The 16,951-nt window shown below is 50.2% G+C and overlaps 1 protein-coding gene across 2 annotated transcripts in view; it reads left to right on the forward strand.

The window, feature by feature from the left end:
* Positions 1-16,929, forward strand: part of dnm3a (dynamin 3a) — a 23,718-nt gene extending 6,789 nt beyond the window's left edge. Inside the window, exons 10-21 of one of the 2 annotated variants that reach the window (XM_069679377.1) lie at positions 357-495; positions 601-687; positions 1,230-1,300; positions 1,371-1,431; positions 2,096-2,122; positions 2,657-2,770; positions 6,946-7,055; positions 10,105-10,216; positions 11,831-11,992; positions 13,627-13,850; positions 13,952-14,116; positions 16,628-16,929. In XM_069679377.1, the coding sequence (XP_069535478.1) occupies positions 357-495; positions 601-687; positions 1,230-1,300; positions 1,371-1,431; positions 2,096-2,122; positions 2,657-2,770; positions 6,946-7,055; positions 10,105-10,216; positions 11,831-11,992; positions 13,627-13,850; positions 13,952-14,116; positions 16,628-16,661 (1,306 nt within the window). In that variant the 3' untranslated portion in view covers positions 16,662-16,929. Of the gene's footprint in view, positions 1-356; positions 496-600; positions 688-1,229; positions 1,301-1,370; positions 1,432-2,095; positions 2,123-2,656; positions 2,771-6,945; positions 7,056-10,104; positions 10,217-11,830; positions 11,993-13,626; positions 13,851-13,951; positions 14,117-16,627 lie in introns of those variants that run through there. The other variant, XM_069679378.1, reaches the window with a different exon arrangement.
* Positions 16,930-16,951: the final 22 nt, after the last annotated feature.

Here is a 16,951-nt window from a genome sequence, read left to right on the forward strand (position 1 = left end):
CTGTCTGCCTGCCTGTCTGCATGTCTGTCTGCCTGTCTGCCTGCCTGCCTGCCTGTCTGTCTGTCTGTCTGTCTGCATGTCTGTCTGCCTGTCTGTCTGTCTGTCTGCATGTCTGTCTGCCTGCCTGTCTGTCTGCCTGCCTGCCTGTCTGTCTGCATGTCTGTCTGCCTGCCTGCCTGTCTGTCTGCATGTCTGTCTGTCTGCCTGACTGTCTGTCTGTCTGTCTGTCTGCCTGCCTGCCTGTCTGTCTGTCTGCCTGCCTGTCTGCATGTCTGTCTGCCTGTCTGTCTGTTTGCCTGTCTGTCTGCCTGTCTGTCTGTTTGCCTGTCTGTCTGCCTGCCTGTCTGTCTCTGCAGGACGGGTCTGTTCACCCCTGACATGGCCTTTGAAGCCATCGTGAAGAAGCAGATATCGCAGCTGAAGGTGCCGTGTTTTAAGTTCGTCGACATGGTTGGTCAGGAGCTGACGAGCACAGTGTACACGTGTATCAACAAGGTACTAATGTGTGTGTGTGTGTGTGTGTGTGTGTGTGTGTGTGTGTTTTATGTCTCAGGGTGTTAAACTCTTCTATCTGACCTCTGACCTGTTCTCCCTCTGCAGCTCAGCTCGTTTCCCAAACTGCGAGATGAGACAGAGAGGATTGTCAGCAGTGAGATACGAGAGCAGGAGAGTAAATGCAGAGACCAGGTAAGTCACACACAGCGGGACGCTACGTTCACAGCGTAGGCTGTATAGGTGAAGGCAGTGGATGCAGCCCCCGTGACTCCGTCCTTTGGTTTGTGAACCCCCTTCTGACGACGAGTTTGATGGCCTGTTGCCTTCTTGTTTTTTGGACGACAGGATGGACACGCATAGTTTTGTCTCTATCCTGACTGAAAGGCAGCAACCTGTCAATCACAGGTAGCCCCGCCCTAACTCCTCCCCTCTCTCTGGTCTGTGTGACTCTCAATGGGAGCATCAGTGATGAACATCATGCTGTGTTGAAGAAGACTTGAGACTAGAGACTGAGACCATAAAGTCATTAGGAACATGTTTACTGAGGGAATACATCAGGAGAGGAGGGGGAGCATGTTCTCATTGACTTCTATAGGATCACACTTCTTTCTGCCCCTGCTGGACGTTAGAGAGAATGCAGGTTTTAGACTCTTCTTTAGGCTTTACTTGAAACAAGAGGCTACGTCCACTTCACACCGTCAGGTGAGGAGTTAATGTGTGTGTGCTGCGTTCAGGTGCTGCTGCTCATCGACATCCAGCTGGCCTACGTGAACACCAAACATGAGGACTTCATTGGCTTCACTAAGTGAGTACCCTCATCAGCTTCATCATTAAGGCTCTAACAGAGTGAATAACATGAAGTGTTCCTCTCTCAGCGCTCAGAGGACGCACAACCAAAACAACCAGAAGACTGCTGCAGGGCTGGCAGGAAACCAGGTGAGACTTTCATATTCATACCTGCAGATAAACTGAAACATAATGCAGCACTCTGATAGGTGCATTAAACCACCAGCACAGATCACATCCCAGAGCTACTGTTACAACGCCATCACCCGACGTCTTCATGTGGCTGCTTCACCTGCATTGTGGTCGGCCCGACGCACACCTGTGTAATAATCAGCCTCTTTAGATACCACACCTGTCAGTCAGGAAAGGAGAGATGCTCATGAACACATAAAAATATCTCTTACCTGAACACCTGTTGCATTTACACTTCAGTGCGCTGTTGATGAATACTGTGCTCCTCTTCCATGATGATACGTGCAGGTCACAAACAGTGGTTCTGTGCAGCGCGGGCCTGGTTATCCACATTTAGTTCTGTTAGAGTCAGTGATGTCACCTCCCCATGTGTTCTCCGTTAATGAGCACTGATAGCTGCAGATACATGTGAGATCTCTGTGATTCAGAGTCCAATCATCAGAGTTGATCTTGGCTGCTCGCAGGAATGCAGTCGAGTGATTTAGATTCAACACACCCTCAGTGTGAGGATATTTGTTAAACAGCAGCTCGGTTATTTCTTCTCTCATGTTGTTGATTATTGAATGATCATTATCAGTGCTGTAAAATAAACCTCCGTGTTCTCTCTCCTGTGTGTCTGCAGGGTGTGGCCCCTCTCTCCAGTCTACTAGTAGGAGCTCAGTCTGTTTCAATCTCTCTGAATCTTCTGAACGTTTCTGTGCAGCTCTCAGGCTGCAGCGCTGCGAGCAGCCGATGCTCATGCTTCTTCTCCTCACAGTTACAGACTGCATCTTTTCTGTCCCTGCTTTAGAACACCTTACCTTTCCACTGCTCCATGAACATGTGCAGGTGTTACAACTTTTCTGTTCTGCAGGATGTTCAGTCTATGTCTTTCATGGGGTCTTTATTTTATCTTGGTACTTCCTGTTTCCTTATCTAACATACATCTTCTTTCAGTCTCTTTATTCCATGTGTTTGATTGGTTTGTTCTTCTCATCGACCACTCGTGTCCACCTTTGGTCAGAGAATCTTTCATAATCTGCCTGCAAAGATCTGGTTTTCCCTCCTTCGTCTAATGTTTGTGACGTCTCCTCTTGTTTTCCTCAGCGGGGCCTCTCTCACTGTGTGACCTGCTCTGCACACCTTCAGTGGAGCTCTAGCAGGCAAGCTTATCATCTATAAAGTGTGTTCTCTTGTTGTGCAGGTCATACGTAAAGGCTGGCTGACCATCAGCAACATCGGCATCATGAAGGGCGGGGCCAAAGAGTACTGGTTCATCCTGACGGCAGAGAGTCTGTCCTGGTTCAAGGATGAAGAGGTGAGTCTTCATACTCGCAGAATCGTGTGTTGAATAGAAAGGAGGGAAAAACAGGTGTGTGCTCAGAGTATTCTGTGTGTATTGCAGTCGCATAAACACTTAGCATCACATTTAATAAAATATTAAGCTTGTGTGAACGTTTACGCTGCGATGATGATTTAGAAACAGGCTTCATTCATCGTTGTTTCCATGAGCACAGAGAACAAACTGCTGCATGGAGAATACATCAAAATAAGTTTCATTTATTTAATCTGATCACTCAAAATAATGATGATGTTTGAGTTTAACCGCAACAACAGGTAAATCCAACTTTCTGCTGTAAAGCCTGACAGGATGACGGACACTCAGGTACACTCAGGTACACTCAGAAGGTAACACACGTGTTCACAGATGGATTTTAAACATTTATTTACATAATAATAAACGAGATGTTTGTGCAGGAAGTCTCACAGACATGAGCCGTAAGCGTGCGAAGACAGAACACAGCAGTACTTCGGTCGTGTCAGGTTTGTTAACACGCGTCTGAGCGTCACGGCGTGTGAGACGGGACGTCCAGAGAGAGCTCGGTGCTGGTGTCGTCGTCCTCCTGGTGTCTCTGTGTTCTGGTGTCAGTGGGGCTGCCATCTGTCTGCCTGTCTGTGCCTGCTGTACAGGAGCAGAAGGTCTGCACAGCAAGTGTAGACAGGCAGACACACCACAACAGTCTCATCCCGTCACAGCTAGGGTCATGGAAGAGGACAGGAAGTGAGGTCACGAGAGGGGCTTTAAATGTTACGGATAGAAACGGTGCAGAACAAGATGTTGTGGTTGAAATGAAGTCGGATGTTGTTTAGCAACACTTCAGATATAAACAGGATGTAGTTACAGAAAACGTGTTGGTTGTTGGTAACGTCTCTGAAACGTCTCGAACGCAGCGTCGAGATTTCAACTCAAACAGGGACTCTTCATCTTTAACCCCGTCTCTCTGTCTCAGGCCAGCTCACAGTTTGCTTTCCTCTCCTGCCACCTGGACCTGCACTGAGCCCCCCCCTTCCTCTGAGCCCCCCCCCCCTCCCCATTCGTCCCGCTCTGCGCTCACTCTCCCCCCTTTACTCCCCCTTTTCTTCCTCTGCTGGGAGTTGAGGCATTTGGAGCGGCTCACTCTGACACAGCTGGAGCTGCCCCAAGCCAAACTAACACACACACACACACACACACACACACACACACACACACACACACAGTGGGACAGACTTGTATATACAGTGTACAGTACACATGCAGAGTCAGATGTAAACAAATAGTGGAGACAAATATACAGTGAGACACACACACACACACACACACACACACACACTCTGCACATAAACACTGGATGGTTTGAACACAGTGTTCCCACACACAGCCCCCGGCATACACACACATTGTTATAGTTGAAAAAATCAGCTCACACACACACACACACACACACACACACACACACACACACACACACAGACGTGTAAATAAGGTCTGACCACATCAGAGCGACGCGCTGCAGATCACGATGACTCTGGGACGGACGACAGAGCGAGTGATTAACCCTCTCAGCGCTGCTGCTGCCTGATCAGCTGACAGGACGCCTGAGAGCAGAGTCAGTGAGCCGGACGATCACAGAGATCTGATCTGAAGCATCTCACACACTGTGGACTCTTCTGTTCTCCTCCCACCAACATCTTCTGTGACTCCTGAACCCCCCCCCCCCCTTTATGTTATTTTTTTTATTCTCCATTGCCTTACCCCCCCCCCCCCCCCCTCTGTGGTTGGCAGTCTCCCTGGGACTCTGCACATTCCTGGCTGGAAAATCTGAAGCTTTGTCCAAACACCAGCTTCCAAGATCTGCCCAGAGAAATCCCACATGGCTGTTTCTACACTGCAGACCTCCCCCTCCGACTCCCCCTCTCTCCTCCCCCACAGTCGCTCTCACAAATACTCCCATTTCCAACGTCCTCCATTTCCAGCCTGCCCTCTCCATCCCTGTCGCCTGCTTCTGCACACTCTTACGTCTGTTAGGAGCGTACGGCTCGTCTCTTTCTGCTCACAGGGACGTCGCGCTGAGAGAGCAGATCAACAGTTCAGAGTTTAACGTCCACAGCACACTGAGCAGACATACATTCCTGCACCCCCGACTGCCAGAGCTGAAGGAAAACAGATGGCTCATGCCTACACACTCAGCCTGTGTGTAGGTGTGTGTGTGAGGCCTGATCCAAGTCTCAGATACATTCGTCTATAAGAGGACGGGACGCAGCAGCTCTGATCTATGATGCTTCCAAACCACCCCGACACACACACACGAACAGAAGCATAATGTCTGCACACACTAACACACAGACGCACATGCAGAAACTCTGCAGAGTTTGATGCACTTTGACACAGTTGGTTTGGAGCGTGTGTGTGTGTGTGTGTGTGTGTGTGTGTGTAAAAGACGCTCAGTTTGTCTGAAACGTTTTTAAAGAAACTCTAAACTCTTGCTTGACGCTCGCCTTGAACGCAACACTCACCATTCACAGATAATTGAAGCTGCCAACTGCCACAAAATGGAGTCTCTTTCCTGCACTGAACACACAGTAGTGATGCAGTAAATAGTGTGTGCACACTTAAATGCATTTGCACCGTTCATGCACAATCATCAGAGAGTATTACAGCACAGAGTACATGCAGGTTTCCTGAAGCTCTCCCTTGCACAGTCTAACCAATGTGCAGACTACTGTACACCAGTAAGATCCTGAACAGGTAGTCTGAACACTGGGATGACGGAGCAGGACCCTGACTTCTCTCCTGGTCGGCCTCCTCTTCTCCCGCTCTGCTAACACTCCTGCATGCGGAGGGGAGTCGGGAAAAGTTTCCTCCAATATTTTCTTGGTTTTTATCCCGTGTCGGTGTCTGGTCGCAGGTCGAGGGGTCTCACACACTTCACACATGCTCTCCTGCGGGTGTCCCTCCTCCAGAGATGTTAGTGTTTGTTGAGTCGAGCGTCCGCAGGGCTGTGTCCGGCGTAGTATCCAGTCTTGACGTGGCACTTTCACTCATTCAGTTCAGGATCTGCGCGCTCACTCTGGAAAGGCGTGAGGAGACTCGGAGAGCGAGAGAAGGAGAGAGAGTCAGGGAGGAACTCAGCGGCCATATAAGGGTTGATGGGACCCATGGGGAATCAACTTTGGACCGGTCTGCAGTTTCTCCTCGTTTCTCCTGCACGCTCTCTCCTGCTCCTCTACTCTATCCACCTCTAACCCTCCTCTTCCTCATCTCTACTTTCTTTTTCTACCCCATCACAGCACTCTATCCTCCCTCCAGGCTCCGCCCCCTCTGTCTAAAGCGATCCCAGATGTTGCCGTACGAGCGCCAATCCCGTTCTGTCATTTTTTTTCAGCCTCTGTTACAGGAAGTGGGCCCCTTTGGAAAAAAAGGAAAGAGGGAACGAAGGAAGAGAGTCGTAGGGTTCAGGGGAGCACGGAGAGAGGGAAGACTGAAATCTGAAATGTCCCAACAGCTCACACACACACACACACACACACACACACACACACCATGCAGGGGCTTTAGGACTTCCTCTCGTGCAGCCATCTCTCTCTTCGTCACATTTCTCCCGCTCTTCACCTCCTACATTTCTGTTCTCATTTCTAAACTGTGTGGAAGCCCCCTCCTCGAAGGCTGGAGCGAGGGAGCGGGCCGTGGAGGAGAGACGGGGGGAGGGCTTCATTTTAGGAGAGATGTTGTGTTAGAGTTTGAGTCTGAGTAATGACTTTCACATGTGAGCCGGCCTCCCCTCCTTCCCTCTCGCCTCCTCTGTACCCGGCCTCCATACTGTCTGCGTCTCCTCCAACTCCTCTCTGTCGTTCACGAGTCCCTGCGGTGATGACAGACTGGAGACTTATGGCATCTCTCTCCTCCTCTGTGTGTCTCTGGCTGGTTAGTGTGTCGTTAATGTGAGTCGGTGTGACAGGCCGACACGTCGTCTGATATGAACTCAGATGCTCTCACGTCTCCTGCTGACATTTATTCCGCTCCAGTTTAACTCCCTCTCTCTCTCCATGAACATATTTACTATCACATATTTAACCTGAAGCCCCCGAGTCGCCCATCTGTGTTGTTTCCTCTGTGTGATGTCATATCTCACTCTGCATTCCTGCGTCAGTCGTTATCTCTGTGTGTTTCAGGAGAAGGAGAAGAAGTACATGCTCCCTCTGGACAACCTGAAGCTCAGAGACGTGGAGAAGGGCTTCATGTCCAGCAAGTTTCTCTTTGCTCTCTTCAACACAGAGCTAAGGTGTGTGTGTGTGTGTGTGTGTGTGTGTGTGTGTGTGTGTGTGTGTGTGTGTGAGTCAGAAAAGGGAGTTGTGTTCCTGTCACCTGCTCGCTGAAGGCTTAGTGATATTTTACGAGGGAGGAGGAAAGGGAGGAGGCGTCAGAGATGTCCTTCCTGTGACCTCTTCCTTTCAACTTTGACCCCTGAGCTGAGCGGACTTCCAGCGGGTGAAGCGGCGGGTGGAGTTTCACTGCGTGCCAGGCGGCTGAGGGCAGAGCTGGGGCCGAGTGTTTCTGTGTGTGTGAACCAGAGAAAGACAAAGGATCAGAGAGAGAGAGAGTGTTTAGAAGGCTGGCTGATTGTAGCAGAACATGTGGGCTTTGTTTATAATTCTGCTGCATTCAGACACACACACTGAGTGTGTGTGTGCGTGTGTGTACATGTGTGTGTGCAGACCACAGCATACCGACGGCAGGCTCATTAAGCAGCTAATCAAAGCCAGAGAGTTGGATCAGAGATGAGGCTGCTCTTGTTTGGAAAGAATTGCTCGACTCACCACAGAAAGGGGGGAGAGAGGAGTTGGACGGGCTGAGGGGGAGAAAGAGAGCGGGAGAGAGAGAGAGAGTATCAGAGCCACTGGCCAGGAATGTGTCAGACTCTGTCCGATGGCGCCCCCCTCCTTTCCTGCGTCCTCTCTGTTTCTCTTTCTCTGTTTGCGCGTGTGTGTGTGTGTGTGTGTGTGTGTGTGTGTGTGTGGCAGACACCGCAGTGGTTGTGTCTGACAGAAATCAAAACCTCAGGAAGGTCTTCACAGAGCAGTGGAGGCTCTGCAGGACATTCCTCAGGATGAGCGAGTCAGACTGTCCAGGAGAAGACAGAGTCGGTCTGAGCGACCAATCAGCTCAGAGCAGTTTGAACACACGATTGTGAGTGTCCTGATCCGACTGTAATAGCACTGTAGTATTGTCATGCTTGGCCCCGCTCCCCGTCTGTTAGCCACCACGCCCTGACTTATTAGCCTCACCCACCGAGTCCAGCACAATCTGCCGGCCCGGCTCTTCATCTCTCTGGTGCTAAACTCTGTCCTCTTCTTGTTTGCCTCTCGCTCTCTCACACACACTCCGAGCTTTCACATATTTGAGGTTGATCGTTCTGTGTTCTGAACGTGAGAAGGGAACAACAAAAGGAGGAAAGAAACAACGGAGTGATTAAAGAAAAATGTTTAACAGATGGGCCGCAGCTCCAGATCCTTCGCTGGTTTCTGACTCTGCTGCTCCACAGCCGGAGCGCAGAGACGGAGCGATGATGATGGAGGAGAGAGAGAGAGAGAGAGGAGATGGAGGGAGAGATGAACCCTGAGAAAACAGATGATGGAGATAAAGAGAGTGCAAAGCCGTCAGCGAGACATAAAGCTCTTTTATTTTGTGTGTCTGTGTCGTGCTGATGTTGTTCTTTCCTGAACATTTGTCGTGACATGATCCCGCACGTTAATGATGATACGACTGGCCCAACCTGAGAGATCCTCTTCACCTTTAAGGACCTGTATTCAGTCTCTCGTAGGATCATTTTACTCAAACCCATGAACTTGTTTTCCACCTGTATCAGAGATTTCCACCTGATCCAGGAACGAGACTCAGGTCAGCGAGTGCACCGTTTGAATAGGAGATTAACAAGCCTTAAATTAGAGCAGGCTGTCAAACACCTGGATCCCTGTTTGTACAGACTCTGAGTGTCTCCAGTAGATGTGTTCATCCTGCAGCAGTGAAACAGGCTGTAATGGCTGCAACATAATCCTTGATGGGTCAAAGGTCATCCACTAAAAGTTCTTGTTGTTTCCACTGACAGGCTCAGATTGTTATTCTAAGTGTGTGACAACATGACAGAAAGGATCCCTACAGAGATAGACCTTTTTGTTACAGAGGAAGATGATTGTTTTAACCACAAACAGACGTTACATCGCTCTCTGCACACACACCAGACTCCATTCAGAAAAACACTGATTTAACCTCACAGAACACAGGAGCTGCTGCATCAATCAGGGAGTCTGTTTGTGTTACTGTGTGATTGATAAATGTTGTGTTGGATCTGAACTAACCATTTAAATCTGCTTAGTCAGAGAATAACAAACAAACTTACTGATGGAGCCAGTTTTCAGGCCAGCTCGGTCTGCAGAAAAAATGAGACTTTTTTCAGTGGAGTTTGGTGACCTCGAAGAAAGCAGTGTGACATACTTTGACACATTGCAGCCCTCACTGCCTGGTTCACTGCTGCAGGCTGAAATAATCTGCTGGAAACCTTTCGTACATGTTCACCATTTAGAGCCCACAGTGTGTGCACATTTTGTCCAGGACTACACACAGTGGACCTCCCCTTTAAGGAGCCTTTTAGCCTCCAATATTAAATCAAACATGCAGCACAATAAATGATTTTACATGAAGGCGTTTTTGTGTTCTGTAGTGCAGACCACACAAAGACCCGTCGGAGCTCAAATCAGCCTAAAGCTCAGATCACACTGTTTCCTTCAACATCAGTTTGTCACGTGTTCATGGAAAGCAAGCCTTCCAATAACTTGAGATGTGAGTGAACTCAAACACAATAACTCCTCTGTGCTCTTTGTGCTTCCTTCGCTCTGATGTCGTCTTTAAAGTTCACTAACTGATAACAGCTGATTGGCATCGTATCAGAAGTGACAGCTCTGGAGAAAATGTGGTGATTAAACGTGTGACACAGCATGCGGCTCGGGCTGACCGTGTTTAAAGGCAACACTTTTACTTTTCCCCACTCGGAGCAGGACGCGTTTTATTTCCACTGAGAGTTTGACAGCACGACACGACGGTGAGAAAGCAGCTGTAACACGTCTTTACTCTGAGGTCGGGGTCGTAGTGGATCGCTCAGGGTCCATTACAACCTGAGCTGTAGTTTATTGGGCAAAGGAAGGAAACTGATGGCTCAGTCTTCACACACAACGCTTATTTCTACTTTGGAAAATGTGTTCTACCTGTCTTTGTTTGAGCTGTCTGACATGTGTGTGTGTGTGTGTGTGTGTGTGTGTGTGTGTGTGTGTGCGCAGGAACGTGTATAAGGACTACAGGAGTCTGGATTTGGCCTGCAGCTCTCAGGAGGAGCTGGACGGCTGGAAGGCGTCTCTGCTGCAGGCAGGAGTCTATCCTGAGAGAGTCCCCGTCAGTACACCTGTTTGCACCTCACCTTACCTGTGCTGTGTGCGCTAAAAGCATGTGCTAACCTTCAGCATCCATCACCCCCCTCACCCCTCTCCTCATGTTCCCCCTGCTCCCCTCCTTCCAGAGAGAGAGAGTCCCCCGCCCCTTCATCTCGCTCTGTCGTTGGCTCCTCACAGCAGCATTCTCAACCCATGATGTCACTGCAACATGTGTGTGTGTGTGTGTGTGTGTGTGTTCCAGTCTGTTTCTAATCAGTGGCTCCTCGTCCCTCACCAGCTCCCCCTTTTCTTTCTTCTGCCCTCTCCCCCTCACCTCCCTCCCTCCCTCCCTGCTCTCCCTGCTCCTCTCACAGCAGCTTCTCCTCCTCAAAGAAAGAAAGATGACAAGATATGAACACACGAGACGACTTTACTGCCGCACACATCTGCGTCAGCAGGAAGTCACTGCAGCATGTTACACTGCCCTGAATAAAACCTCCGGCCTGTGTGTGTGTGTGTGTGTGTGTGTGTGCGTGTGTGCGTGTGTGTGTGTGTGTGTGTGTGTGCGTGTGTGTGTGTGTGTACGTGTGTGTGTGTGTGTGCGTGTGTGTGTGTGTGTGTGTGCGTGTGTGTGTGTGTGTGCGTGTGTGTGTGTGCGTGTGTGTGTGTGTACGTGTGTGTGTGTGTGTGCGTGTGTGTACGTGTGTGTGTGTACGTGTGTGTGTGTGTGTGCGTGTGTGTGTGTGTGTGTGTGTGCGTGTGTGTGTGTGTGCGTGTGTGTGTGTGTGTGTACGTGTGTGTGTGTGTGTGTGTGTGTGTGTGTGTGTGTGTGTGTGCGTGTGTGTACGTGTGTGTGTGTACGTGTGTGTTTGCGTGTGTGTGTGTACGTGTGTGTGTGCGTGTGTGTGTGTGTGTGCGTGTGTGTGTGTGTGTGTGTACGTGTGTGTGTGTGTGCGTGTGTGTGTGTGTGTATGTGTGTGTGTGTGTACGTGTGTGTGCGTGTGTGTGTGTGTGTGTACGTGTGTGTGTGTACGTGTGTGTGTGTGTGCGTGTGTGTGTGTACGTGTGTGTGTGTGTGTGTGTGTGTACGTGTGTGCGTGTGTGTGTGTGCGTGTGCGTGTGTGTGTGTGTGTGTGTGTGTGTACGTGTGTGTGTGTGTGTGTGTGTGTACGTGTGTGTGTGTGTGTGTGTACGTGTGTGCGTGTGTGTGTGTGCGTGTGCGTGTGTGTGTGTGCGTGTGTGTGTGTGTGTGTACGTGTGTGTGTGTGTGCGTGTGTGTGTGTACGTGTGTGTGTGTGTGTGTGTGTGTGTACGTGTGTGCGTGTGTGTGTGTGCGTGTGTGTGTGTGTGTGCGTGTGTGTGTGTGTGTGTACGTGTGTGTGTGTACGTGTGTGTGTGTGTGTGTGTGTGTGTGTGTGTGTGTGTGTGTACGTGTGTGTGTGTGTGTACGTGTGTGTGTGTGTGTGTGTGTGCGTGTGTACGTGTGTGTGTGTACGTGTGTGTGTGTGTGTGTACGTGTGTGTGTGTGTGTGTGTGTACGTGTGTGTGTGTGTGTGTGTGTGTGTGTACGTGTGTGTGTGTGTGTACGTGTGTGTGTGCGTGTGTGTGTGTGTGTGTGCGTGCCTGCCTCCCTCAGGTGGACGAGCAGGAGAACGGAGCTCCTGAGAACTTCACAGACCCTCAGCTGGAGCGACAGGTGGAGACGATCCGCAGCCTGGTCGACTCCTACATGAGCATCATCTATAAGACGGTCAAAGACTTGATGCCAAAGACCATCATGCACCTGATGGTGAACAACGTGAGCCACACGCAGCGCGCTGATCACGCCCGTCTTTCTTTAACTCTAATGTCTGTGTTGGTGCTGAATGAAGTGGAAGCTTCCTCCGTGCTGCTACACTGACAGAAAACCTGAGTTCTCCTGCTTGTGGAGCCGTGCTGGCAGTGCCTACATGTCCCATGATGCAGCTGCAGCCTCACTCTGCTGCATTTCTTGAGCCGTGTACTTTGGCTTGCATAATCCATGGATCCATGGATCCATGGATCCATGGATCCGAGGCCGGCTGGGATTAGCAGCAGGCTAAATCATTCAGTCCACACGTCTCTCTCTCTCCAGAGATGGAACGTGCTTTAGAGTTTCAGTTGGATCTCTCAAGGTGACCCCAAGAGCCTTTCTAGTCATCTGAGCACACAACCACGACATGGCACATTAACCCTTTCACACACACATTCATGCAGGGATTGAGTTCCATGCAAAGGAACTGATTGGCTAATCATTTACACACCGCAGGCTGTGCCTCCAGGGGCAGTTTGGGGTTCAGGATGATGCCAAGGTTACTTTGAGATGCAGACAGGAGGAGCTGGGAATCGAACAGCCAACTTTCTTTTGGCTGACCGACTCCAGCTCTGAGCCACTGCGGCCAACTGTGTAATGGCCAAGTAGGAGCTCCAGCACCTCGCCCGGACGAGGGAAACCAGTGCTCCCCCTGGAGACGGACCTGGAAGAGGAGGTCTGCTGTGAGCGTCCGTTGGAACTGACCCGTAGGGCTCGACTGGACTCAATGAAATACACAGACCTGCCGACCCGTAGGCATTGGGGTCGGCTGCATAGCAGGCATCAGAAAAGGTCAGGGCACCGGAGCGTGCTGACCTTCTGCATCCCTCACTGGTATAGGGATGTAGCTGGAACAAATCTGTCCACATATCCAGTCAGCTCAAACTCTGTCAGATGTCTCCTCGTCCATTTATCTGCTCAGATTTTGTAGTTTTGTAGCCAGTTTGCAATAAAAGCTGAGCTGAAATCATCTGTAGTTCTTTAAGGATGAGAAGTATGCAGATTCTGCTGCTGCTCCGAGCTGCAGAGACAGTGGGACAGTGAGACAGTGGGACAGTGAGACAGTGGGACAGTGAGACAGTGAGACAGTGGGACAGTGAGACAGTGGGACAGTGAGACAGTGAGACAGTGAGACAGTGGGACAGTGAGACAGTGAGACAGGGATGTTTCACTGTTATTGCTCCTTGCTGTTCTTGTCTGTACCGGGATGGAAGCGGGGGCTAGGAGATAGTAGCAGAGCCCAGTGACATCTGGGACAGAGCTGTTTGTGACACTGATGCTGCTGCTCACACGTTTCACCTCTTCACCTTCGTCTCTAAACCTTTGTGGAGTGAATTTGTTGGGCATTAATGTTCCTCCTCCTTCTGTAAGTCGGACACAGGATCTGTATTCTTGGTTTTCGACACTGGAAACAATCTGAGCTCGTCCCAGTGACGTGAGAAGCCTTCAGAATAACACAGATCTTTACCATGGTTACGATCTCGTCTGATCAGAGCAGACTCTTTACAGACGTATAATCCGTGTGTATAACGTGTGTATAACGTGTGTATAACGTGTGTATAACGTGTGTATAACGTGTGTATAACCCTGCCTGTGTGCAGGTGAAGGAGTTCATCAGCTCCGAGCTCCTGGCTCAGCTCTACGCTCTGGGAGAAGGAGCCGCTCTGATGGATGAGTCACCGGAGCAGCAGCAGCACCGGGAGGAGGTGCTCTGCAAACACACTGCCCTGAAGGAGGCGCTGTCTGTCATCGGACAGATCTCCACCTCCACCTGCACCACCCCTCTGCCCCCACCTGTGGACTCCTCCTGGATCCAGCCCTCCAGGTACACGCACACACACACACACACACACACACACACACACACACACACACACACACAGATAACAGTGACTCCTGTCACCTCCGCTCCTCTTCTCCTCCCAGCGTCCCTCCGCAGAAGTCGGTGACCAGCAGTAGACCTGTGGGTCGAGGCCACGCCCCCTCTGCTCCTCGGGCGCCCCCCCACACTGGACCCTCTGCCCCCTCAAGCACTGACATCCATCAGCAGCTCACCAGACAACCCCACCGCCCTCCACCCAGCGTGCCGAGGTGACTCTGAACCACACAAACACATCCTGAATGTGACCTGATACACTGTGATCACCTCCACACACACACACACACACACACACACACACACAGGCAGCGCGGGGGCAGAGGGAGTTGATATTTGAGCTGGGTGGGGGTCTGCTGGAAAATGTGTTTCTCATATAGTGTTTCCCATCAGCCCCGGCAGTCAGGACTCCTCTGTGAGCAGCCAGAGACAACAGGCCGAGCTCCTCCTCTCCTCCTTCATCCCCCTCTCCTCCTCTTCCTCCTGCATGCATTTGTTTTATTGCCGTCCCCAGTTTCCCTCATGCAGTAACCGTTATTTTTCCTTCTTCTTTCTCTCGTACGTTTCTTCTCCTCTCCTCTGTCACGGTTCCTCCCCTGCTCTTGGCCCGTCTCTCCTCTCTCTCTCTGCCTCATTTCCTCTCTGCTCTCCAACGGGTCTTTAGGTTCTTTCCCCGTACAGACTCCTTCTTTCCTTTCCTGACTCTTTCCATCCAACCCTGTGCCCCTTTTCCTTACTTCCCTTCTGCCCCCGACACAGGGCATCAGGGCACTTCTATCAGTCTATTTATTCTCATCATTATAAAGTCCGTCCACACTGCAGCCCATAAGCTGTGTGACAGTCAGAGTGTGTGGCATAGAGGTACATTAAGAAATGAGGCCAAATAAAGACGTGTGTTATCTTGTGAGCTCCGTGTTTGTTCTTCTGAAAGCAAGCTGTGCTGCAGTCACAACCGTTCTTACCGTTAAATATCTGCATTTGAATGGACAAACGAAGCTTCAGTCTGACTGGCTAATAACCTGGAGTAGATAATGATGAGGAGGGATCATAGACTGTATATAAGAAGTGGGCGTGGTTGTGGAGCCTGGAGTTTGTGTCAGGATGAGCCAGAAGTGTTGAAGCTGAAGAGGAGCGAGGCGGTTATCAGAGTTATACAAGTCTGTGCTCGTGGATTATTCATTAGGACAGACACAGAGAGCTGCTCATCAGTGCTAACATCTAAAAACAATAAGTGTAAACAGTGTGTGAGACGTGTTGGACGGTCTGTTGGTCCAATAAAGCGCACACACAGATTATCTGTCTGATATTAACATGAACAAATCTCCAAAAGGCTCCAACAGCACAAACACGGCCCAGAGGTTAAAGCTGCAGCGGGTAAGACGGAGACGAGAGCCGACTTTGCTTCAAAATTTGAAAGATCATAACCTCCAGGCCCCTCCCCCTCTCTCTCCGCGGCGCTCAGTCCTGCCTCAGAAGCCCTCCCTGCAGAGGAGGCTGTCATGTGCGGGCAGGCTAGTAACCACGGCAACTGAAGGAGCCAGGTATACAACGTGGCGGACACACCGGTAAAAGCGTGACACGACAACAAAAGCAGCCGTTGTATTACACCACCAACACTATGGAAGCAGAGACACATCACACCAGAGGAAATCAGAGTTTCTGCTGTGACGGTAATCTACAGCTAATTCTATTTAACAGAACCAGCAGCGCTTAGCTTGCTAACAGAGACTGTGGATAAAACAGAGCCAGCTCAGCAGTAACTCACTGATGTTGAGCACATTTAGCCGTGAGAGCACAGGCACACAGAGCTATCAGGAGAAAGTCTGACACGGTCACACTGCCTGGACACGTCTGAGAAATGTTCAGCCACACCGCCATGAAACAACGCTGAACAGCAGCCGCAGCAGGAACAAGCGTTAGCCCGACTGCAACACCAACTTAACACAGCGTCACAGTAACCGCAGACATCTGAGCAATGTGAAACAAACACAGCAGAAATGAAGCTGGGGTAATTACCTGTGGAGCAGACCTGTCTAACTCGGCATCGCTTTTTGATCCTCTCAGCTCCCCTAGCTCTCTCCACCTCAGAAACGCCGCTCTGATGTTTACTCTGTTTCGTGTCTGTCTCGGTCCGACTCGTTCTCTTTAGCTTGCTTCTCCTCATGTCTCGTCTTCGCTGTAACGCTCTTTGTAGTGTCAGCCTCGTTGGCAGTGGAGGGACGGGCACTTTGTTCCTTCCTGGTGGTTGTTTTTCAGCCTTTGTGGACACAAACCGGCTCACGCTGCGCACGCTGAACAAATTGAGCTTGACCGTGTGAGCGTGCGCGGAGGAGTGGTGCTGCGCAGCGTGTGATTGACAGCAGCCTGAGAGACTGCTCGGCTCTGATTGGTTGTTGTGTTTCGGGAGCGTTGGAGTCTTACAAATGCCAGGAGCAGCAGGAGGAGGAGCCAGAGGAACATGATTATCTCTCTCATGTATGACTGCATGTTTAAAGTGACAGTCTGAGCAAAGATGACATAAAGTTAGTTTTAATAATGTGACCTGCTGCAGCTTTAAGTTCAGTGACTGAAGAAGCTGCTGTGACACAGCAGAGCAGAATACTCGAACAACACAACATCTAATGAGACACTACATGTGATATAATGAAACAGTCTGTTTAAATGAAGTTTGTGTTCTGTTTATGATTTAATATCACGTTGAAACAGCGATGTGATCTTCTCTGCAGGAGGAATCCTCCAGCCATCCCAAGTGTGAAATAACCGACCCTCTTGCTCAGAACTCCATTACCCATCTGCCCCGGCTGAAGCTGACCTGCGTGATGTGTAATCCAGCTGCGGCTCGATGCTCCTCCGAGAGTCTGCAGGATCCACTGATTCTGTTTTCTCCATCAGATGGACCGTGGCTGCTGGAATGTTCTGACTGTCTGACTCTCCTCCTGCCTGAACGTTGTGTACATAAATACAGACTTATATCCAGAGAACACACATGCACTATTTTTACTGTTTGGGAATAAACAGGTATTTTATTTTTCAACATTTATCCTGATTTG

Source organism: Semicossyphus pulcher, unplaced genomic scaffold (assembly GCF_022749685.1).
Source record: "Semicossyphus pulcher isolate SPU_LCO1_2020_fin unplaced genomic scaffold, fSemPul1.0.p SCAF_4, whole genome shotgun sequence".
NCBI lineage: Eukaryota > Metazoa > Chordata > Actinopteri > Labriformes > Labridae > Semicossyphus > Semicossyphus pulcher.